A 25363-nucleotide genomic window follows, 5' to 3' on the forward strand; every position below is an offset into this window, starting at 1 on the left:
AGCGCAAGTGTTTAGGGTTTTCTTACAAGTTAGCTAAAGACTTTGGAAGGGTGAGTAAGTTGGGTTCGACTCATAATCACCAAGTAAACGTGTTAGGTCCATCTAATTATGGACTTTCTCCTGTCTATTCTATTTATTCAGTCTAAATATTTGATGATTTTACCCCTTTATTTGATATAGTTATTAGTTGATACTCACCAATTCTGAAGAATTCAACCCTATATAACATATCACTATCCAGAACTCATGCATTTGTAAGACAGTCACTGTCCAAGTTTTTTGTTCTAACCATTACTGACAGTCACTATACTTCGGGCTTGTAAGAACCAAATAAATGACGGGCTGATCAGAACCCACAAATAATTTCAGTAAATACATGTGTTATTTTGATCATGGTATCAAGTCCATTGGCAGAGCCAAATCAAAATTTTATCAAAATTACAGATAATACATATCAAGCCTTAAAAACTTATGGTTGTCGAGGGATTGGCTTAAATTATTCGTTTTACAGGCAAAGGGCATAAGCATGTCCTTATTATCCATGGTTATCAACTGCACTACCTCAAAAGATTCACAAGATGAAGAAATAAAAAGAGTACCCAATTTGGCACTTTCATGTAGTCTCACCACTAACTGAATTTGCGGTTGACGGAGTCGTATGTCGGTACGTTTATAACTGGCAAAAGGAGGGTAAATTGTATAGAAAAAAAAAAAAATCAGAATTGAACAACACAGTAAGTTATAGCATGTGAACTGAGTGTTTAGAGTGGAAAATTACCATCTCCATGAGAAGCCATGGTGAGAGGGGAAGAAAGAAGCTTTTTGGCTATGGAAGTGATGTCATTGGCTGATACTTCATCGATAGCTTTAAGAAAATGCTCGACAGGTTTCCTAGTACAGATTAGAAGGGGGATGACAGATGTTAGAAACTTCCAACTTTTAGAAAAACAAGTAGCAAATCAAACATGATTAGAAAAGATACAGTAAAAAAAAAAATCTATTGCTTAGATAGAACGAAAACGGGCTGTGATTTGAAAAAAAAAAAAAATTGAGCGACGTTTGGCCCGTTTCCTTTTTAGACCGGTCATTCTTTCATACTCAACTAACCCAGTGATACATATTTGGGTCACGATTGCCACCTCTGATGGGCGTTACAAAAGCTTTACCTTTCTCCGTATGTCAGTACTTGTCTGCCTATATCTTCTGAAGCAACCATCTGTATACAATGATCAGCCAGAAGCATACTAAGCATGAACGTAATGGATTAATGACTAGTGAATCACAATGGTAAAACTACATACCCTTGACTCAAGGTTCATCAAAATAGCAGACTTGGTCGACTGCTTGGCACGGTCCAGCTGTTTCTGAGTTACTGTAAGAACAGGTATATCAGTAAATGATAATTTTGGATGATAGCACTTAAGAGACCAAATTTAATATAAAACATAAGAACATTAGCATGACTCCAAAATAAAAGTAGTAAAATATGCCCCTGAGGTTACCTTCTCCATTAGTGGCAACTGCAATGAGTTCTTTCGCTGCTATATCAATAGCTTTTGAAGCAAAACCAGAACTCTGCAACAAAGATTAGCATCAGCATGTTATTAGTGAAATGTAAAGAACTTATATATATGAATAAAATAACTGATAACTTGATGTCTTACTGTGGTAGCTTGGATTCCAAATATAGCAGTGTGATTGTAGATTGAGTTGAACGCCGAAAACGACTGAATCTCGGGATATTCATTCAAGACTCTAAGATCTACGCACAACAATAATCCATAAAAGTCATAATGATGTGAGCGTGTGAGCAGAGTTATAATCAAGTAAGATAACTAAAGATTGTAAACAAAACTGGACAAGAAAGCACAATAATATATCCCAATCACAACATATCTAATATGCATACTGCTTATCACATATCATGTATGGATTTCAAATCTGCTCTATGTACTTGATATGTGATAACCATAATTAAAGATCTGTAAGCAAAACTTGGCATAAACTATTTTCAAATTTCACATCCATTCACTCTCAAATTTTGATATTGCACTATATCTCACATGCACAAGCGATTAGTTCCACTTCACAAATATATGAAGTAATAATTATTATATGCACATGCAATTAGTTCTATTTCATGATCGTAGTATCAAGATATATGTGTGTCAAGCAACTTACAAAGTCGTGAGTACATCCCTTTTCCAGGACCACCAGCTGAAAAAGATCCACCACCTCCCATTAGCATCTGTGAGTAAAAAAGAAAAAGTTAATTTTTACCTTTCAGTTAAAATCCCCTAAAGTTCAAAGAACTTGGTGCATCTCACATGAACTATAAGAATGTCATTTGCTAAACTCTATTACATAAGTTAAAGAGAACATTAGAAGCTATAATAAAGGCTACCTGAAGAACTGTCAAGGTCATGGCTTCCTTCAATTTAAGCCAGCCACCAGGAAGTTCGAACGCAAGAGCAAAACTAGTTTTCTAAAAATAGAAAGGAACTTGGTCAACTCATCAGGATGGCAAGAAAATAAGGAACAATAACTGTGGAGTTTATTTTAAGAAACAGACCCCTGTATCAGCCATAACACGATGATCACCACCAACATACACTGATTTAGGTTCCTCAACGTGAGCGCCACCTGGCAAATCAGAGAGAAGAGGCTCTGCATATTTCAATAGTTCCTCGTGCTCAACTCCTGATGCAGCAAGGACCATTCGAGGAGCAGTATAGTTTGCCTAATATTTTCAAGCAAGGTTTTTTTTTTTTTTTTTTTTTTTTTTTTTTTTGTGAGAAGAAGCAAAATAAGAACGGAATATATATTTGAAACATATAAAAAGATAAAGGTTTTATGATACGAGACTCACAGAAACAAACTCCTCCAGAACAGTGCTGTTAATTCTGTTGAGTAAGCCTTCAGAGGCAAGAAGAGGATTCCCAAGCGGACCAGCATATCCAGCTGAATGAATTGATTCTAACAGCAAAGCCTCAGGATTGTTGGCATATTCACCAATCTCAGCCTTCACTTTCTCAATCTGCACAAAGTTTTTTTAAAAGAACTAGTGAAATGACCCGTGAAATCACGGGTTTGTTTAAACGAAGCAATTTAATAACATGTTTTAGGTATTGAGTGAATGTAAATACTAAATTTATTTATTTTAATGACCCGTTCGACTAATAAACTTGTCATTGTTTTTACAAATATATAGAGACATGTATTTTCGCATACACATGTAATGTAATTAATTTCGTAAAGAGAATCTATATTTAAATATTAATAATATAAATTATAATTATTATAATAAAAATAAAAATAAATAATAATAATAATAATAAATTTTATTAATTTAATTAATTAGTGTTAATGACATCATCAAGAGGCTCTCAAATTTTTTCTTTTTATTTTTGATTTTTTTTAATGAAGGAAAATAGCTTTATTATGACATCATCATTTTACAATTTTAATAGAAACTATAGATGTGATAATTTTAATAAATCAAAATAATGCAAAAGGCAAAACAAAGTCATAGTAGCAAAACCACGACAACAAAATCAACAATTCCCAGTCCCACCAAAGGCAGGGTATAGGAGAGGTAAGATGTAGACAGAGACTTCTTCCAGAGAGACATCCAGCAAGAGTGTATATGTTTGTGTGAGAATATACACACATACAGATATATATTAGTATATAGCAATATATGTAAATATATTTATATTTAATATACTATGTAGCTCGTATATTTACATATAGGCTATAGCAAAACCAGACACTTAGTCACCTGGACGGCCTACACGTACATATTGTATCCATTTATCCTAATTCTAGTTATCAATGTACCTACGTACCAATAGTAGCACTAGCAATAAAAAAAAGTGAAAGGATGAGTGCACCTGTTCTTTAATTTCCCAATCCAAGAAAGCTTGATTTCTTAGAGAGTCAACAAGTAGCTCTACCATTTGAGGAACATACGTCTTTAGGGCATCAAAAGTGTATCCCATTTGCTCCCTAGAAGCAGAAGACGTCACATTGCCACCAATTGCCTCCACTTCCCGCACAAGCCGCAAGTGGCTTCGATTGGTTGTGCTTTTAAAGGCCATACGTTCTAGAATGTGTGTAGCCCCAAATGTGGCCGGTGTTTCGTAGATCGAGCCACTATTTATATACAACCCAATAGAAGCTGCAGGGTTCTACAAAAACAATTATGATCAGTGAGATGTGTAAGGCTTATAGTACTGGCAAATAACAAAAAAATAAAAGGAATCTATCTTTCAAAAAAGCTGACTTACAGATGAACTTTCTGAAGCAATTTTAACTCCATTTGAAAGAGTTGTTATCTTTGTTGTTCCTTGTTCAACATGATCAGGTAAAGAAGGTGGTAATTCATAACCAATAAGGGGAAAGTCCAAAGGAGGAGAGCTTGATGCACTTCCTCCGGTAAACCAACTGAAGAGTCCCTTTGATGATGACTTGGCAGCTACGGCACTTGAACTTGAAAACCTGGTAAGTGTCTTGTTACCTGCATGACCCTATTGCACATCTAATGTCAGCAGACTATGTGACAATTATGTTTTTTTTTTTTTTTTTTTTTTTTTTTTACTATGTAGAAGCATTGGTTGGTTTGTGTATATATATTAGGAGTTCTATTTAAAATACAGGCAAAGCTCTTTGTTGTAACATAATATAACATTAATATATATCACAAGCATTGACAGGTCTCATAATCCATTTACTAAAAAAATTACATAAACACATCAATATGTCAAATCATGCATTCATGTAGATTGTAGGTCAGATTCCTAGTCTATTATAGTACACGTACACAAAATAAAATACAACGATCAATATGTCATTTGTGCATCAAAACTGTAGTGATACGTGTACAACATTGTGCTGTAAAAGATATAAAAAATTTAACACTCTATTAGTGTAAGAATACATTGAGATACATAAAGTTTATAGGATTCACAAGCTTATGTCTTTTAAAAAACAGAGAATTTATAAATTATGATTCCTGGTTCTTATATTTAATCGACACAAATGCATACACAAATGCAAATGCATATAGCTAATAAAGGACATCACGATCAGATCTAACACCCTAAGATGTCGCTAATAGGATTAATCGGCAGCATAAAAATATAAATATAAAACTTAAGAATATCGAAATACGGCAATAATAACAGTTACTTCAAGAATTGAATTGTTTAATACTCAGGAGATGATAAGATCAATGAACATTACATACCTTTAGGGTTCTGAATCTAGAAGATGCAGCGCGATACATGACAAATATATTAAATAAAATAAGTAAAGTAAAATCGAGAAACACAGATTGGTTTCAATCGATTGTTTCACTTCTGATTGCTGCGGAAGCAAATTAGGAGGTGATTGCGCGACGAATTTTGGGGGTTTCGAGAGGTGAAAACGATCAACCGAAGGATGTTCCCACGTGTGAGAATAATATTTCCATTCCTTCGCACGAGTCAGATATGGGCTTGGACATCTTTCGTTTATGGGCTTTTAGTTGAATAGTCTAGGCGTGTGCGTAGCCCAACTCAATAACATCAATTCGATATTTTCATTTATTATTATAGCCCTTTTAGTTTGAGAAATTCGCTGAGATCACAAAAAAAAAAAAAAAAAAAAAAAAATCATCATATACACTTTTTTTTTTTTTTTTTAAAAAAAAATTACGCCGTTGGTACCTGTGATTTGTTCCGTTTTTCGTCACAACACCTGAACTTTAAAATTTGTGTCATTGGTACCTGTGGTTTCAGTTAGTTACGTGGTTAGTATTCAGCCTAACGGACGTCATCACTCAAACGTCAAGCCCTTACATGTGCAACGCGTGTGAGGGTAATTTCGTCTGATCCAACATTTCATTCCATATAAATGGCTGAATCACGAGTACAAGAGATGATTAAGTTTTTATTTCGACCCTACATGAGTTTAGATGACTTTGTGCACGTTGATTCCATCAGACAATATCTATTTCAGTTATGAATTTCAACTGGGAATGACAATATAGGTGAGTGGGGTAACGATTCAAGATGGGTTCCGCAAAAACGGGTTGAGCCATGTTGCACGAACTGACCAACTTGTTTTGATCCTTTGTTTTTGGATTCTTTAGATATTTAGTGTATTTTTCGAACATCAATATTATAAAGCTACACAAGCCAAAAAGGCAGGGAGTAAAAGAAAAATCTCCAGCAATACCAAATTTTATAAACTGATGCAATAATTTACTGTACTTTTTAGTCAGATGCTATAAGATAGTAAAAAACAGTTGAATACAAGTTTGACCAATTTTATTATCCCATTTAACCCATATTAGCATTATGACCCGTTATCAATCAAATACAGCAACAATTGACCAAAACCCGTTTACAGTTACCTTCACTTTATATTCTTTTCTTGATGCATAGGTTTTTAAACTGCACATGGAAGAATTACGAGCAAAATAGGAAGAGATTTCAAAGCGGGACAAAGAAATCAAACTCCTGAAAACTGTAGTGCAAACACTTGGAGAAACGACTTGGGATCATCGTAGTAGCTAGTATGTAACACCCACCTTGTTCAAAAAGTTACGTTATGGAATACAAAAAATGTTGGATCGGACGAAATTACCCTCACATGCGTTGCACATGTGAGGGCTTGACGTTTGAGTGCTGACGTCCATTAGGCATGAATACTAGCCATGTAACTAATTGAAACCACAAGTACCAATGACACAAAATTTAAAGTTTAGGTGTTGTTATGAAAAAGTGAACAAACCATAGGTACCAACGGCGTACTTTTTCTTTTAAAAAGTCACGCATATACTCGCTTCGAATGTCAAATCGTTCAAATACAATGTATGGTGTTCGAACACTTAAAATTATGACATGTCCCAAAAAATACACTGTGTTCGAACATGTTACATTCCGTTCAGAAGAAATTGTATTCGAATATTGTGTTCGAAACAGGTAAAGCATACAATACCTTATTTAGCAAGTTAGCTAATACCTTATTTAGCAGGTTAGCAGGTTAATTTGGTTTACATTAATACATTTTTTAAAAGTACATAGTATACAATACTAGTATTTTCTGGTATATCGAATACATTTGAACAAAAGTAAAAATATAAAACTATTTAGTAGCTTTAACTTTAAACAAAATTGTCTAAACTAGTTGAGATTAGTTAGAAGTTAGTCTTTTAAAGAGAGTCTTATGAGTTAACATTAGAAAAACTTTTATTATTATATTATTTTTTGAAAGTTGACTTAATAATAATAATTAATGTTATTATTATTAATAATAAATATTAAGAATTTTACTAACAACAACCCATAAACTGTCGTCAAAATGTTTTAATGTATTGTACTATTAAATAACTATCATGTTGAAAGTGACAAATAAATGTCATGTATAATATATTAAAGTGTGTTAATGATAACTCTAATGGGTATCTTTATTAAAATCCTAATTATTATTTTTGTTGTTGTTATTATTATTATTATTATTATTATTATTATTATTATTATTATTATATTAATTTTTAATTATTAATTTTATTAATTATTAATTATAATAATTATAGTTATAATTATAAATAATATAATAATATAATATTACAATGGGTTATGCTAAAATGTGTCATGGTGGCATATGATAAAAGCATTAATTGATCATAAAATTTACTTTTTTAAAATTTTTTTACATCCAATACACATTTAATTTTAAAAAGTTTTGTATTCATTAAATGTTTTTTAATTAATTTAAAGAAATATTTACTTTTATGAATGGTGTTTATCATGCAGCACAATTAGCAAATTCCCTTATGATTATTATTATTTCCGCGTAGTTTGACTGCGTATGACTAACGCAACGTCTAAAACGACCGTTATGTTACAAAAACTTATACGAGTATATACAGTTCATACATACACAATCCTCGAACATCAATCCCTCTCGAAACAGTAGAGGATTAAAAACCCTTCATCATCACATCATCGTTTTGATGTAAAATCCCTAACCCTAATGCCAACAGAACCGTTCCTCCAATGGCATACATACATAGGCGTCTTAAGATTATCGGCGAAGGTTTTTTTTCCTCATTTATATAGAAAAGGTTTGGTTATAATAAAAGAAAACATTTTTACTTATTGATTTTAGGTTTCTTTTGTTTTGTGTTTGTATTGTACTGAAATGATTCGGTTTTTTATTTTTAAATTTTTTTTTTTGTTGGGAAATTAGGGTTTTTGGAATTTAGGGTTATTTTTTTATTTTTGGTTTTTATCCCCGACTAATTGACTAAAGTTACGACTCTTTAAACTGCTCTTACTGCTGCTGATGAGAAGCTCATCTTTATGCAACATCTTGGAGAGAATCAAATCTGCTTTTGATGATAAGTTCCGACTCACGTGACCATGTTCTGTTATATGTGACTTTTTGCAGGTAAGGATCTTTGGTGAGAATCAAATCTGTTGAATCTGATCTCAAGAAAATCAAGAGTATAGACCCTTAAACATTAAATAATTTTTGTTATTTTATCTTAATTTTTGTTATTTATTTTTTGGTTGACGGAAACTTGGCTTCCTGTTTTTAGGCACATCATGATGTGATTGTGGTAAATCAATTCGATGCTGCAGAATTTACTTGCTGGAGTCCAAATGCAGTGTAAGTCATTTCTTACTTCACCAAAATGAGTATTTCTTTGAGCAAATAACATTTTTTGCCAAGACTGTAACTTTATTTCTTATGAATTGTTTTATATTAATGTCTCGAAAATAGATTCAAGGATTTTTTTTTTTTTTTTTTATACTGCGATAAATCTTATTAATGGAATGACATTATTTTAATGTTGATTTTTGAAAATGGTTTTGATGCGATCACAAGAACCGAGAGAATCTCTGTAATAGGTTATAGTCTTTGGACAGGCCAAGTCATCACTGGTATATTGTCTTTTTTATATGTTTTTCGGGAATCATTGCATCTTTTTCTTTGTTTCTGTTTGTTTGTAAGCGTGTTCCAGCTGTCTGGTTCTGACACTGGATTTCTAATTGATCATTTTATGCATGTTTACTGGTTTTGATATTTGTGTTTCATCTTTCTGTCATCACTACAAGTTAATCTAGTTCTGTCATCACTACAAGTTAATTAATCGTTGTTTTGCTGGTAGTTATATTTTTTGCGTGTTGTTTGGCGTAATGTATATGCCGGTAATAGTCTCTTCTAGGCTAAGTAAATATAGTTCTGTTAAAACGGACTTACGCTTACTTGTTTCAGTTTGTTTTGCCCTGATACTAAATTGCTTGCTTGCTTTCTGTTGTTTTTATTTAGTTTTTTCTACATCATGAGTTTCACTAATAATGTATGCGCACGTTTTCTCCACACGTTAAACTGAGTTTTTGCTTTTCATGCCACTATAACCTCAAAAAGGTATCTTTGGACCGCTGCTCATTGATGTTTTGAAAAGTAGGGATTGATTACTTTGGGATTTTGTCTTCTCATCATATTTTTTTAAGTAATGGATATGCACGTTTTATGCAGATGTTAAACTGCCATGTTTGCTTCAAAAGGTATCTTTGATCTGCTGCTCATAAAGTTGTTGATATGCTTGGATTTAATATTTCACCCCTAGTGGTGAAAGTACTCTGAGCTATGCTAAAGATTGCTGATAACCGAGGTGTCCTTCAATAACAAGTTATGAATTATAAATTATTATAAATTGCTTTAGCCATTAGAACATAATTTTGTTGTTAGTGTCAACTAGACCTTCCAACATTGCATATGGCTGTTGCTCAAAGATTTATAAAAATTTGATTTTTTTTACTTTCAATAACAAGTTACTTTCGTATTGATATTTTTTTTTTAAAATGTTAATGTGAAATTGTATTTGCATAACGTACTATATTATTCATTATTCTGCAGGATACGCATTGGTTCCGGTGACAAAATTTCTGGCCTGCACTGACGGTTCCATTGTCTACCTGGCTAAATGTCAGGTAACTTTTACAATATATTTTCTATGAATCATTTACGAGTAAATTGATTTGATTTGAAGATTATATTATTCTACTATATTCTAGTTTACAAGTCAATACTGTAGGTTAAATGTTTTAATTATTTACACAGACGTCTTCCAAGATTTTGATTTTCTTTCTTTTATATAAGAAGGTTGGTTATTAGAAAAGAAAACGTTTTTCTTTCTTGATTTAAGTTTTCTTTTGTGAAGTTGTTTTTTTTTTTTTTTTTTTTTTTTTTTTTTTTTTTTTGCGGTTTTTCTTGGATTCAGGATTTTCTTTTGACGTTAAGTTTTTTTTTTTTTTTTTATTGCGACTCATCGAGTTTAATGAGAAGTTCATCTTAACTTCCTTATAATACATTAACCTAGATTAATTTTAAAACTTGCTTTCCTTCTACGTTTTTTAATGGATAAAGATCCTTACTTTGGGATCCACTTCATGAAGATTTAGATTTTATTGGTGCGCACGTACTTACTCTGCTCAAATTTCTTGAACGTGAGATGAATACACCCCACCAGTTATGTGGGTGGGTAAATTGCTGGCAGGATCAAGGTTTATATGACGTGGAATGTCCACCTGTCATGAGCCAACCAATAAAGCTTACCTTTCTTTGTATCGGTAGCTTATTTGTTGAAACTCAAAGATTATTCCTTTTTATTGATGCCAATATCTACTTTTGGGTATGAGTAGTTGTTTATTACGGTCTGCCCAAGGATGAGAGTAAAGTTAATCCACCGGATGATGCTGATGTCAACTTGGTACCTGATTCGTTTGAAAAGGCTGTAGTTCCTGTTTTGCAGCACTATATTTGTTCGCTGCTGCGATATGTTTAGTGCCAAGGAGACAATGTGGTTTATCAGCTACAAATTTAGTATTTATATACGTTTCTCCAACAATGGCATACAGAGGTGTCGGGGCCAAGGTTTTTTTTTTCTTTTGAAAGGTTAAAGGTTATTATATGAAAATAAAATATTCTTATTTCTTGATTTTTGGTTTTGTTGGTAATATGGGCTTTTTTGGGTGGAATTGGGATATTTTTTTTAAAAAATTTAGGGTTTTTTTTTTAAGTTTCTAAGTATTTATCAAGATATGGGTGAGAGTGGGATCAAGTGAGCAACACTCGGGAGCTATGATTGCTTAGCAACTATTAACCGGAGGTAAGTCACTTGTTACTCTTATAAAATGAGTAATTCTTTTTGGGTCTTGGTATTGTTGAGTTAAGAACATTTCTGGTATATAAAATGACGGTCTTTCAATATGGGTTTTTGAAAATCTTGCTCTTGATGATATGGTATATAAACACAATGATAAACGTCAGCTGTTAAAAAAAAAACACAATGATACACTATAATCGTACACACAATTAGCAAATAATACATTCATAGCTTGGTGAAGATTGAGTTGTTTTTTCTTTTATTGTTCTTGGACTTGTATAAATTTTCCAAGTGGGAAACCAAGTATTAACCAGATAACCTCAATTAACGACTACTACAATTTACGTCGATAATATCAACGGATACGAGGGAGTGATAATTATCAGCAAGCAGCTGCCAAGCCGTCTTTTCTTGGATCGCTTACCGCAGTAAGAATCCCTTTCAACACTTGTTGTTCATGATCATACATCATTTTTCTATTCTCACTTTGTTTCTTTATCGTTTGAACGATAACTTGACAGACTGCTCCACCGGCTAGTGGTTCCAAAACATGATTTCTTTCCTCGAGGAATCTCTTTCGAAAGTCTGAAAGCTCGATATGATCACCATCAATTACTGTCCAGTTTTCATAATGCACTACATTTGGTATCAACTGCACAACAAATTTGAACAAAATGGGACGATGAATATGAGCCAGCAGAGCGGTACAATAAAAAAAAATTACATCGATGATCGATGGTAACAAGAAAATGAGTAAGACCTTGTGGTAGACTCGAGGCGACTGAACTGCGTTTAAAGGGTCCATGCCTAAGATAAAATGGTTGATAAAAACTTGTGCAACTGCTGGAATAATGTACATACCGCCACTGCCTCCAATCACCCCGGCTAACTGTTCATTCTGTACAACAAACACTTTTAAGCTTAAATGATTCTTCATAAATTGACATCTTTACAATTTATACAGTTATCTTCCAAGTTCAGATGTAATCTGACCTTCAAAAGTCAACTCTTGCAAATTACAACCATTACTTATTAATGGATAAGTTAAGTTTTTGCTTTGAATCACATATAAAACTATCTTTAAAGGAAACTGATGGAAAGTCATCAAAAAGGTTTTTGTTTAACGAATAAACTAGAACCCACAAAATTGACGTATTTACCAAAATTTACACGTTTTGACCAGTTACCCAACCCGGAATCACCCATTTTCCAATCTCTACTCAAAAGTATCTCAGTTGATTACCAAAAGTCAAAGGGCAAAAGACGTGTTTTTTTTTTTTTTTTTTATTTACCTTGAGGACAATAATTGGAGTCATGGACGATAATGGCCTCTTGTTTGGTTGGATAAAATTAGAAGGCGAAGGAGGAAGGGTATCTGATGATATTTCAGTAGGAGCTGAAAAGTCACCCATCTCATTGTTTAGCAAAATGCCTGTCGAACGAGACAAAACCCCACTTCCAAACACATAATTCACTGTAGTTGTCAACGATACTGCATTTCTATCATCGTCCACTATGCAAAAATGGCTTGTACCATGATCTTGAAGTTGGCTCCACCTAGTTAGTTTAACAAACAACCAAAAAAAATCAACCCCTTTACTTAATATATGGGTTGATTTCAGTCCTATCTAATCTCTAGCTAATCAAATCGGAAAACTCAAGAACTTATGTATGGCCCACGGGGCCTCACCGGACAATAATTACTCAAGCTGGCCGGATTGTGTTGACAGGTTATCAGACCCGCCCATTTTCACCTCTATATTTGACTATGAAGGTCAACGAATATGAAGATTTGTTTACCTGGGCATGTAGTATGCAGAAGGGAAAGTAGTGTTGTCAAAAATCCGCTTTTGAATGTTCTTCGCGAATGAGGGTGAAAGCATATCGGCTACAGTCTTGCTTATATTAACGAACTCCGGGTCACCCAAATCCATCCGAATAGCAAGCATGTGCTTCAAACTTTCTATAAAACGGTGTAAACCCAACGATCCTTTTGCAGCATTTGAGCTCTCATAACTTTCTAAAATGTTTGACATCTGCATTTTCACAAATGCAGTTATATTTTTGTAGGGGTCAATTTCAACCCATTCACTAAAATGCGTCAAATCCAAAAAATTGGCTGAAAGAGGAACAGGGCAAAAAGTTAAAACAAGTCAATTTGCTTAAAAGTCAAACGGTAAATGGACATACCAAAGCTAGCCCCAAGGTACCGCTTGATGGGGGCGGCATCCCTAAAATAGTATACCCCATCGTATCGACTGCAACTGCATCCGTAACTTCAACTTTATAATTCCTTAAATCTTCCATTGTCAAAATCCCACCTGCATCTTGAACATCCTTAACCAAATTCTCCCCTATAACGCCATCATAAAACGCTTTCGGTCCTTCGTTTGCTATAACTTCTAAACTCCAACTAAGCTTCGGGTTATAACAAATGTCCCCAGCTTTTAAAATCTCCCCATTTGGAGCAAACACTTGTTGCAAACCAGGATCATTCTTAATCAAAGCTGCATAACTTGAAATTTTACTAGCAAGATAAGGTGCAACTGTAAACCCGTCTTTCGCAAGCCGAATAGCTGGACCGAACAATGACTTCCAAGGCAGTCTCCCGTACGTTAACCAACCTTCGTAAAGACCGGCTATCTCTGCAGGTACGCCCATTGACAACGCTCCTGCATATTTGGAGTCTAGATCGTTCTCGTACATATTCTGTGTAACCACAACTACATTAATAATTACTAATAATAATTATTCCATACATAGAGGATAAAAAGAAGAACCTGTGAAGCAGCCAAGGGAGCGGTTTCCCTAAAATCAAACGCTTGTGTTTTTAACGTATCGACAGAACGAACCACCATAAAACCGCCACCGCCAACACCACTAGACATCGGACTCACGACTCCAAGACATAAAGCGACAGCCACAGCAGCATCAACAGCATGACCGCCTGCTCGAAGGAACGATACTCCAATCTCGGAGCAACGTGCATCGTCAGCAGCAACCACAGCTTCTAACGACTCAACTGCATTACCAACTTGTACTCCAGTGACGGTTTTCTGTGTTTGTAACGCATCATCGGATTGTACACTCTTTCTAAACTTCCTTCCACCATCTAACCAGCTAGAACTTGGATTACCTCCGAATGTAACGACAAAAACTGAACAAATATGACTTTGTAATCAATTTTGATTCTTCAACTACAAAACAAAATCTAACTAATTCTAAATCTAATTATCGAGTAAATTTACTTAATCTTCGTATCAATTGCATAATCCGACAGTTTTAGTCAACTTTACTTAACTTTAAGTTTGTAATTCAACGTGCGCATAAACCAGAAATGATTGGTCAAACTTAATAATAAGTCGAATTATGTGAATCTGTAATTCATAACGACGTATATGTGTGTTGTGTTTATGTGTGTTAGATTAATCTGAAATGAGCGGTCAAAATTGAGCTGAGATGAGTTGACTAAACAGGTGAATTTTTGTACTGGAATTTTTTAATAACAATAAATAAATATTGTTGAACTTACAAGTGAGAGAGATGATTGACAAGATGAACCACAGAGATATAATCCATTTGTTGTTAGTATAATTGTAATCTTCTGTTTTACTCAAAAATGGAGTTTTTATGTTCTGTGTCTTCTCCATCATCTTTCACAGATAGAGAATGCGTGAGGATTACTAATTTTCTTTATATAGAAGTTAATATTTAACTACTCCGTATTAAATTATCAAATATTAATAATGAATTATATTATTAATTATTAATTATTAATATTAATCGTTAATATTAGTAATTACGAGTTAATAGAGTGCCCACGCGTTACTGCGGGAAATATCTTACCTTAATACCTTGAACTTTATTCTTGTAGTAAAAATAGTATATCGTTTGCAACAATATATAGTTCCACAATATATGTTCAACACTATTTTGATAGTTAATGATCACAATACGCATGGAGATTTGGTACAAATTATTTATAAATAAACATATTGTAAAAAGTTTATAAAACGGATAGATGGTCCGCGTACGTTGCTGCGGAAAATGATTTCGTTCTATTCCTTAAATGTTGTCTAATAGTAGATATGACTCGAATTGCGACGATAAAGTCGTTTGTAGCAATATATAGTTTCGATATATACGTTAAACACTCTTTTAATAATTTATAATTTTAATACATATATCGAACTTGGTACAAATCTTTTACATAAAATATACGTAACTAAATGAAAAAAAAGCCTAGTAGTCCTTAGACAAAAACATAAGCCAAAATTAACACTACAATGTTTGCTGATGACTCGCTACGCAATACAAAACGACTAAATTATGTGTCTCTAATAGTATATAGGAAATAACTAAATTTTGAGTCTCTAATAGTATATAGGAGTAATTTAAGTCTCTAATAATAATAATAATAATAATAATAATAATAATAATAATAATAATAATAATAATAATAATAATAATAATAATAATAATAATAATAATATTATTATTATTATTATTATTATTATTATTATTATTATTATTATTATTATTATTTGATTACTTATCATTATTATTATTTTAATTTAATTATTAGTTATTGATTAATTATTGTAAAATTGTAAACTGGTAAGTGGTAGTTGAATTATAAATGTTCATAAAATAATTAATCATTATTATTATAAATTTATATTTATATTTATATAATAATAATAAATATTAACATAAATATTACTCTGTAATATTAATATTAATATTAATATTAATATTAATATTATACGTAGTATTAAATATTAATATAAATAAAATAAAATAAAACACGGAGTATAAATTATACGTTCTATTCTACATTATATATATATATATATATATATATATATATATATATATATATATATATATATATATATATATATATATATATATATATATATATATATATATAAATAAATTGCTGATCACTTGGTAAAAATCAAATAAATACTTGGTATATGAATAATTGTTGATTACTTGCTTAAAAGTCAAATAAGACGAATGGTCAAATAAGACGAACGGTCATTATTGGTCACCGTTGAAAATATCACGAACATAAGATAAGACGTAGAGTGGTAGGCCATTAATTTTCTTAACTACGCACAAATACAATAAATTGACAGTACTATATAAAAATATAGAGTATTTATACTATTGGTCTATGTGCTTCACCTAAAAGACTGCAGGTATAATTTTTTTTTTTTTAAAAAGACTTCAGGTAAAATATTAAGTAAACCACATGGACCAATTGTATAATAACTTACAAATATATTACTAATATCAAAATTAAATTAGTTGTCATACATTGGATAATCTATGACTTTAAATTAAATATCTAATCGTTACATAGAAGACTTTTATTGACATTAATGATAGTGCGTACTATAAGATTACTCAAATTGTACGTAGTGGGTATGTGAGTATTATTTTTCAATATTAAAAACACAATCAAAACAACAACAACAACAATAATAATAATAATAATAATAATAATAATAATAAAAGATCTACTCCGTAACAGATTCCAGTACTAATACTAATTACTAATAATATTAATAATGAAATGAAAATAAGGGAATAAAATTGAAAAATCTTACTGTATAAAATAGAATACATGTGTGCCAACGAATTATAGAGAGGACTAAATGTGGGCTAGAGATTAAAACTAAGGGTCTAAAAATGAAAATAAGGTACTAAAAACCTTTTCTAGAAAGGAATAAATGTGGGGCCAGCCACTTTGTTCTTCACAGAAACCTCCTTAAATGAAAACTCCATGAAATTGTTACTACAGTTTTGCTTCTTTCTTTATTTCTTTACACTATAATCACGGGCGGATTTCAAAGCGTGCAACACATGCGTTTGCACAGGACTCATAATCTTAAGGGGCCCATAATCCAAAAATATGTAGTACTAACGAAAAACTTAACCTAATTTTAGTATATACAAAAAGAAGAAGTCAACGAGCTTCGCACTCGGGTAGTGGCTTTGGAGAATACGGTACGAAGGTTACAAACACCATCAGCAGCATCACCAGCATCAACGTTATCACCATCATCAACATCAACAGGATCATTACGACCACCAACAATCACATCCGCATCACACGCCTCAATATCACCATCCGTACCTCGGATATCAACGTCACACGCACCATAGATACCAAGAAGTACCAACAACAACAAACGATGAAGTATTGATTCATAACTTCATCGGAGAAACATTCTATGGTGATTATGTAATCTCTAAAGACATAGAGATTACCTATTTCTGCCTTAACCATAAATCAGATGAGTGGACAGAAATGATAAAAGGAAGAGTAGAAACCCCGACAAGAATGATGCGTAAGGTACAAGCTAGACTTGTTTTACCAACAGCATCAGCAGTACCCTTAGCCTCACCAACACAGTCAGTGATGTCAACATCGTTAGAATCGTCAGCAACTTTAATATCACAAGCTCCACCAGTTCAAGAATCACCGTGGACATCATCAATAACGCGTATATTGCATCAACGAGTTATGAAGTATTAACTCATTTTTCTGAAGAATTTATATAAATATTTTATATATATGAATTCGGAAACCAAAATAAATCTTTTCGTACTAAGCTATTAAGTATGAATTGAAAAAGGGTAGATACTACTCGTTTAAATTCATACTACAAATATGCAATGATGTACGTCCTTCGTCAGCAACTTAATCATCGTTAACTACAATCCCTGTTTCAATTCAATGAATTTCGTTTTATAATAAACCAAGTGTATTATTCAATAATATGTTTGATTTTACACTTTCATCTTCAATGTACTCGAAGCTTACTGGGAAACAACATTCATATCTTGCGAAGTTAGCAAGAGTTCAATGAGTATCAACATGATTCACTAAGGAAATATATATAAGAATAAATAATGAAGTATTGATCCATAACTTCATTAATATTCCGTGAAGAATATGTGGTTCCTAATCGTTTTAGAGATTACTTATTCTAGCTCAAACCGAAAATCAAATGAGTCTAATGTTATATTGACTTATTAAATTCATGATTACATCTGAAGAAGATATATATGTACATATATTTTCATAAAGATTGTAATAAAATTCTCTGATACAAAACGTTACTTGTGAAATTTTTTTAACGGGTAGGTAATACCCGAGAGATATATAAATTCACAATTAATATGATTATATTCTTCGACTCTGATTCAACAATCATCAACTATACTCACTACCTTCACAATAATATACATTCTTTCATAGAAATCAAAACAACCATTCTCATCCAAATTTGATTACGACAAAACGAAATCCAAGTCAAGACTTAACAGAAGACATCACTCTTAGGACTCTTACATCTTTCAAAACTATACTTTGACTTCAAAACTATGCTAGAACATCATTCGATTCTTGGAACCCAGAAAAATATTTGTATCATTCAAAGTCCTAAAACATCATATGTATATTAACAATTACAATCTATGATCAAACCCTTCGAAATTCCTGAAGACACTTCAAATAATGGACAATCGAGATGATGATCCAACCACACATTACCCGCAGTCTTGCACCTGAAAAGCTCTCGAAACCAAGGACATAATTTAACACGTATCCGCGTTAAATCTTTTAGCATTTATTAGCAAAAATAACTTTGCGATTCCTTTTCAAAATATCAAATTTTGTCACAGTTTCAGCAAGTCAACCTCGACTTTCCATTCGAAGTAGCCTTATTATAACCTGTAATACATACGATTACCCTTTTGTTACCAGGGAACCTTTTATATTCCACAACATTATCAGCAGATGTACCAGCAACTCGTTACCCCTTTGGCGAAATCAACAATTGGTAATTTGAAATCTCGCAGCATTTCTATTTTGGCAGTTATATATATACATACAACGTCTATCCCCAAGAATTACATATTTCAAATGTGAAGTTTCTGAAAAATGCTCAAGTCTACGAATTAGTGCTATTAAGTTTTGGAAAAGACTGATAAAGTGGTAAAGACAGTAGACAACAATTACGGTCAGAAGTTTGACAATAAAGAATAATAGATTGGAAAAGCTCGAACGAAAAATTTGGTACTGGAAAACGGATTGAGCAAAGTATAAAGGAGGTCGTGGACAAATCACAATGACGAAATCTACCTTCAAAGGTTTCAAATGATTCAGTGTCTGCTGAAACTGTTAGTAAGAACCTTACTCCTTATTCTAAACCTTCACAGACAGATTTTCCGCGTCATTCCCTGATCTTAGATATTCTAAGATATCATCGTATTTTTCATTATAAATATCTCCGATATTCCTGAAGATATATTCCCAACTATCCTCATCAAAAATCATTTATCTCTTCATAATATTTGCGTTACAACATAAAAGAAACTGTGTTAGTTTCTAAATTCTGAAAAATTCGAGTTTAAAATATGAATGTTTTGAAGTAGTGTTGGAAACTGAAGCATGAATTAGTATAATATAATGACACTTGATCAACATGATTATATTACAGTAATTCATGCTGAGTTTCTAAATGGAACATAATGATTCACAGATCATAACGTCATCATGTGCCATGTTACACAACTCTTACATTCTACCCAATCTCCAAACATATTAAGAACATATCTCCTTGATAATTCTATCTTTTCGGACATTCTGGTAACTTACCAAATCAAGATCGTGCAATTACCATTTCCTTCTTAGAACATTAGCTATGTTTATTTCAAAATCCATACCTACGAATTCCAGACCATTATTCGCTTGACTCGAAGTCGGGAAGAGGAAACAGAAGTATGGAACTGTTGAATATAAAAGAAAATATAAAGCTCGACAACAACAAATAAATTACAAACCGTGTATATCAATACGTATTGCAACGTAAAGGCACGGGAGAATTAACAATACTATAACCCCAAGGTAATAGTAGAAATAAATAAAATCCTCCGGAGGTAAATGAAAAAGAAGAATGACAGAGATGAAAGTTAAGAGTATATCCAGGATCAGTACTGGATGAAGCATACTGATAAATGTTTTAAAGTATGAATTGAGGGAGGAAGAATAGAAGGTATGAGTTGTAAGGAAATGAAGGGAGGTGGATTTATAGTAAAAGATCCGACAGAGCAATCAAAATAGATGATAGCATTTAAAGTGGATTCTAATTTCCTTGATTATCGAAGAATCAAATCTCATTATGAAGATTTTACTCCAAATCTCTTGAACTTGGAAATCAATCTTATCTACGTCAAAAGATATGACGAATCTATACCTACTCATTTCACCCTTTGGTGATAGCCTCACTCGTACTCTTCACAAAAATCAAATTGCTTTATCAATATTACTTGATGATAATAAAACTCTAATTTCCAACTCGTATACGTCATGAAAACATACTTATTGTCAGCCATGACCATCCCATTCAAATTTCGAGACGAAATTTATTTAACGGGTAGGTACTGTAACGACCCGAATTTTTCCAATCGTTTTATACTTATGAGATTAATATTTATATAAATTAAACCTTACTAACATGATAAGCAATCCAAATTGTTGAGACTTGTGTTTTTGAAAAGAGTTTTACACAACGTTTGACCGTCCAATTTGACCGATGATATCACGAACTATATAACATACGATAATTATACGTTTGTGTATATATATGTATTTATATATATTTAACATGATCTAAGGATGGTTTAACATCTCATTGTATACTAATAACAATGAGTTATAAGTATATTTTGAAACTACTAACTTAAGTTTTCAAAACGATAACTATACGTAACATTCTTTGATATATATACTTATAACCTATAATGCTTATACATGTATCGTATATATAATGTATTTAATCACTTTTTAAGGACTTAAATACATAAAACAATATAAGTATATTCACAAAAGATAGCTATATTTGAATTCTCATTCCGTTTCCTCAAGATTTCTATACATATATCTAGGGTATATGTACCCGTATCATACCCAGCTTCTATATGTATTTACTATTGGTATATACACATCAAATCAACATCCTAATCAACATTATTACTGCCCTAGATATGAGGTAACTAGGATTTGTCAAGTAGCATGAATTATTAGTAAGAAAACAAAATTAGGAATCCTTTTCTTTCTTTATAAACTAAAAATGTTTTTATGAATGAACACCATTTCTTCACTCCATTTTCTCATACCTACACCCTCATTTCTCTCTCAAAATACTCCTAACTTCATACTTGATCATCTCCAAGCATTTTCCCCATCATTTAGCTTCTATTACAAGCCTTAAACACCATAAGAAAAGTCTTTCAAGAACATATTAAAATAACCACCCATTTGAAGAAGTATACTTCCAACCTTTTGATCTAACTCCACCACTCTTTGATTCCAAGATTTTTTCTTATATCTTACAGTAACTTTGTCCAAGTAACTTGAGGTAGTAACCTTGTTCATAATCTTGTTCGATTCATAATTATATAGCTATCTTATTTTATGTTGTAAAATTTTAACAACAAGAACATAGTTTGAATGATTTCAAACTTGTTTGCAAACTAAATAGATCCTTCTAACTTAACTTTTAAAACACTTCAAGACCTGTAATATATCATAATGATATGCTAACTTAACAAGATATAACTTGATTTTACAAAGAACACCTTAAAAACTGAATCTACGTCGTCGGAGTGCAACTGGGGGCTGTTTTGGGTTGGATAATTAAAAACCATCTTGAACTTTGAATTGGAAGTTCATGTTCTGGAAAAATGATATTTCTTATGAATATGTTAACACATAAAAATTTCATGGTTTAACTCAAAGTGTAAGTATTTTTAGAAAAATGATCATTAAATGTTATTTTTATGATGGAAAATGATCACTTTCATAAGTTTTACCAAAGTTTGACCTATAACCTGTGATTTCGAATACAAAACTAAGTTATTTTGAGTTCATATTCTTAAAATTTGACTCGATCCAAGGAAGTGGCAAGTTGAACTAACAAAAACGGAGTTGTAATGAAGAAACTACGACTAAAACAAGATTGGGTATCCGAAGCTAGTTTAGCTACGAAAATATTTGGAGATAAAGTAAATTAATCATATCTTTTCTAATTAATATGATATTTTATATATAATTACTTATGATTTGATTTTATATATTTCAGGACCACCCGTAAACAACACGAGAAGATTAATCATAAGACCTCATGATTGTACGCAACACGTCATTTGACAACACGGTACTTTATGTACGCAACACGTCATTTGACAACATGGTACCATGGGTCGAGATTAATTCTGATCAATACGAATACGATGGGGTCTTTATTTATTTTATTGAGCAACTAATTGTGGACCACTAACATCGGACTGCTAACTACGGACTAAGAAAATATTAAAAGTATTATAAGTATATATATGTATATGTAACGATTACTTGAAAAGAAAATATGTTGATATATTATATATATATGGTTAGGTTCGTGATATCTATCGGCGACCAAGTCGAGTTAAATACCTTCAAGGCAAAAGTGAGTATATAGTCCCACTTTTAAACTCTAAATATTTCGGGATGAGAATACATGCATTTTATTATTTACGTTATGGACACAAGTGAAAAAAATATATTTTACGTTGAGTTGTACCACTGGCATACTTCCCTGTAGCTTGGTAACTACTATTTACATGTGGTATTGTAAACGCGAATCCTGTTGATAGATCTATCGGGCCTGACAACCCCAACCGGACTGGACGACCAGTATTCAACGGTTGCACAGTACTTCGTTTCGGTGACTACACTTGGTACAGTGTAGTGAGATTTCATAATAAAGGGAATATGCGACGTTGATTAAATGTTAAGTATGGTTATCAAGTGCTCAACCACTTAGAATATTTTTATTAAAACGTTTATGTATATGAAATCTTGTGGTCTATATTTATAACGCTGCTAGCATTAAACCTATATCTCACCAACTTTATGTTGACGTTTTAAGCATGTTTATTCTCAGGTTCCTAGAAGTCTTCCGCTGTTTGAATATATGTTAGAGAAACCATGTGCATGGAGTCATACATGTTTTATTCGAGGAAGCATTGCATTCACAAAATCATCACCGTGTATTTATTTTGACTGCATTGTCAACGGAAGTATTCTTGTAAACTGTTATTTACGGTGATTGTCTATATGTAGAAATCATCAGATGTCGAAAACATTGAATTTTAAATATTCATTTATGGTATATCTTTTCAAAAGAATGCAATGTTTATAAAACGTATCATATAGAGGTCAAATGCCTCGCGATGTAATCATATGTTATTGTATTCGTCTTTATGGATTGGGTCGGATCGTTTCAGTTATATACATAAAAGTGAGTTTATTGAATTAAGAAACTCGAAACGATATATATAACGATTATCGTTATAACAACGTCTTACTAAATACATATGAATCATATTAAGATATTGATACACTGTGTTTAATCATGATAAATGATAAGTAAACATGTCATTAAGTGTATTAACAATGAACTACATATGTAAAAACAGGACTACCAACTTAATGATTTCGAAACGAGACATATATGTAACGATTATCGTTGTAACATGTAACGACCCGGATTTTTCCGCTAATATATATAAGATTAATATTTACATAATTAAATGTTTCCAACATGTTAAGCAATCAAACTCATTAAGACTTGGTTATTTGGAATGAATTTTATACAAACGTTTGGACACCCAGTCTGTCTGACGATTCACGAACGTCATATATCGTAATAATTAATTAAAGGAATATATATTTGGATATATATATATTTATGATTTGATTAAATGATATTTAAGTATCTCATTAAGTATAATAACAATGAGTTATATATATAAGATGAGACTACTAACTTAAAGACTTCGAAACAATATACATATATGTAACGATTATCGTTGTAATAGTATTTCACACACATATATATATATATGATATTAGATATGATAATACACCATGTTAACATGTTAACATAACAATTTAACATCTCATTTAAGTATAATAACAATGGGTCAATTATATTTAACAAGATCGTTAACCTAAAGGTTTCGAAACAACACTTACATGTAACGACTAACGATGACTTAACGACTCAGTTAAATATATATATATATATATATATATATATATATATATATATATATATATATATATATATATAATGTATTATGATGTATTTATACACTTTTGAAAGACTTCAAGACACATATCAAAGTACTTCTGGTTAACAAAAATGCTTACAATTACATTCTCATTCATTTTCATCAAAAATTCTACTCGTACATTTATGGTATTGTACTCGTATAATACGCAGCTTCTAGATGTATTTACTATTCATATATACTAATAAAAATCTGCTCCTTAGTAGCCTTAAATGATTAAGGATCATGTGGGAACCATCATTTGTTAACTTGCATGAATTATTTAGCAAAAAACAAACTTAAGTATATTTTTTTCTTTATAAAATGTAAAAAACGTATTCATGAATGCACACCATTTCTTCACTCCATTTTCTCATACTTACACTCCAATTTCTCTCTCAAAATACTCCTAACATCATACTTGATCATCTTCAAGCATTTTCACCATCTTTTAGCTTCAATTACAAGCTTTAATCATCATAAAAACAACCATGTTTCAAGAACACTTCAAGAATCATATCAAGTCTTCATGACTACTTCCAAGCTTTCTAATCCATTCCAACTCATCATCTAAGATCAAGAAACCTTTGTTATTTACAGTAGGTTATCTTTCTTATTCAAGGTAATATTCATATTCAAACTTTGATTCAATTTCTATAACTATAACAATCTTATTTCAAGTGGAAATCTTACTTGAACTTGTTTTCGTGTCATGATTCTACTTCAAGAACTTTCAAGCCATCCAAGGATCCTTTGAAGCTAGATCTATTTTTCCCATTTCCAGTAGGTTTATCCAGAAAACTTGAGGTAGTGATGATGTTCATAACATCATTCAATTCATCCATATAAAACTATCTTATTCGAAGAGCTAAACTTGTAATCACTAGAACATAGTTTAGTTAATTCTAAACTTGTTCGCAAAAAAAGTTAATCCTTCTAATTTAACTTTTAAAATCAATTAAACACATGTTCTATACCTATATGATATGCTAATTTAATGATTTAAAACCTGTAAACACGAAG

At 31.8% G+C, this 25363-nt stretch overlaps 2 protein-coding genes and 1 long non-coding RNA gene across 4 annotated transcripts; 1 reads left to right on the plus strand and 2 right to left on the minus strand.

Moving 5' to 3' along the window:
* Positions 1–398: 398 nt before the first annotated feature.
* Positions 399–5427, minus strand: LOC139904319 (mitochondrial-processing peptidase subunit alpha-like). Its single transcript, XM_071886256.1, has 13 exons — positions 5249–5427; positions 4290–4529; positions 3894–4190; positions 2870–3037; positions 2573–2740; positions 2405–2485; positions 2182–2248; positions 1665–1762; positions 1503–1575; positions 1302–1372; positions 1167–1216; positions 779–891; positions 399–676 (listed from the first exon to the last, which is right to left on the minus strand). Exons 1-13 carry the CDS (start codon positions 5285–5287, stop codon positions 630–632), a joined length of 1512 nt encoding a protein of 503 aa, XP_071742357.1. The 5' UTR covers positions 5288–5427; the 3' UTR covers positions 399–629.
* A 2880-nt stretch (positions 5428–8307) lies between these two features.
* On the plus strand, positions 8308–10171 carry LOC139904320 (uncharacterized). 2 transcript variants are annotated; one of them, XR_011778731.1, is made up of 4 exons: positions 8361–8439; positions 8591–8661; positions 9535–9670; positions 9916–10171. It is a non-coding gene; the product is annotated as an uncharacterized lncRNA (long non-coding RNA). The 2 variants fall into 2 exon arrangements; XR_011778732.1 differs by lacking the exon at positions 8591–8661 and having other exon boundaries at positions 8308–8439.
* A 1160-nt stretch (positions 10172–11331) lies between these two features.
* Positions 11332–14844, minus strand: LOC139839866 (glutathione hydrolase 3-like). Its single transcript, XM_071830066.1, has 7 exons — positions 14697–14844; positions 13945–14321; positions 13355–13873; positions 12965–13200; positions 12457–12721; positions 11925–12062; positions 11332–11816 (listed from the first exon to the last, which is right to left on the minus strand). The coding sequence occupies exons 1-7, from the start codon at positions 14815–14817 to the stop codon at positions 11547–11549; spliced, it is 1926 nt and encodes a 641-aa protein (XP_071686167.1). The 5' UTR covers positions 14818–14844; the 3' UTR covers positions 11332–11546.
* Between the last annotated feature and the right edge of the window lie 10519 nt (positions 14845–25363).

The sequence above is a fragment of the Rutidosis leptorrhynchoides genome, chromosome 4 (genome assembly GCF_046630445.1).
Source record: "Rutidosis leptorrhynchoides isolate AG116_Rl617_1_P2 chromosome 4, CSIRO_AGI_Rlap_v1, whole genome shotgun sequence".
NCBI lineage: Eukaryota > Viridiplantae > Streptophyta > Magnoliopsida > Asterales > Asteraceae > Rutidosis > Rutidosis leptorrhynchoides.

Bases quoted from the DNA above. Each gene is read 5' to 3' on its own strand.
- LOC139904319 (XM_071886256.1), bottom strand. From the start codon at position 5,287: ATGTATCGCGCTGCATCTTCTAGATTCAGAACCCTAAAG. The intron at 4,191-4,289 runs GTAAGTCAGCTT...TTGTTTTTGTAG, and splicing joins TTGCTTCAGAAAGTTCATCT to AACCCTGCAGCTTCTATTGG. The intron at 1,217-1,301 runs GTATGTAGTTTT...CATTGTATACAG, and splicing joins TGATGAACCTTGAGTCAAGG to ATGGTTGCTTCAGAAGATAT.
- LOC139839866 (XM_071830066.1), bottom strand. From the start codon at position 14,817: ATGATGGAGAAGACACAGAACATAAAAACTCCATTTTTGAGTAAAACA. The intron at 13,201-13,354 runs GTATGTCCATTT...GTGAAAATGCAG, and splicing joins GTACCTTGGGGCTAGCTTTG to ATGTCAAACATTTTAGAAAG. The intron at 12,063-12,456 runs GTAAATAAAAAA...TTTGTTGTACAG, and splicing joins CTCCAATTATTGTCCTCAAG to AATGAACAGTTAGCCGGGGT.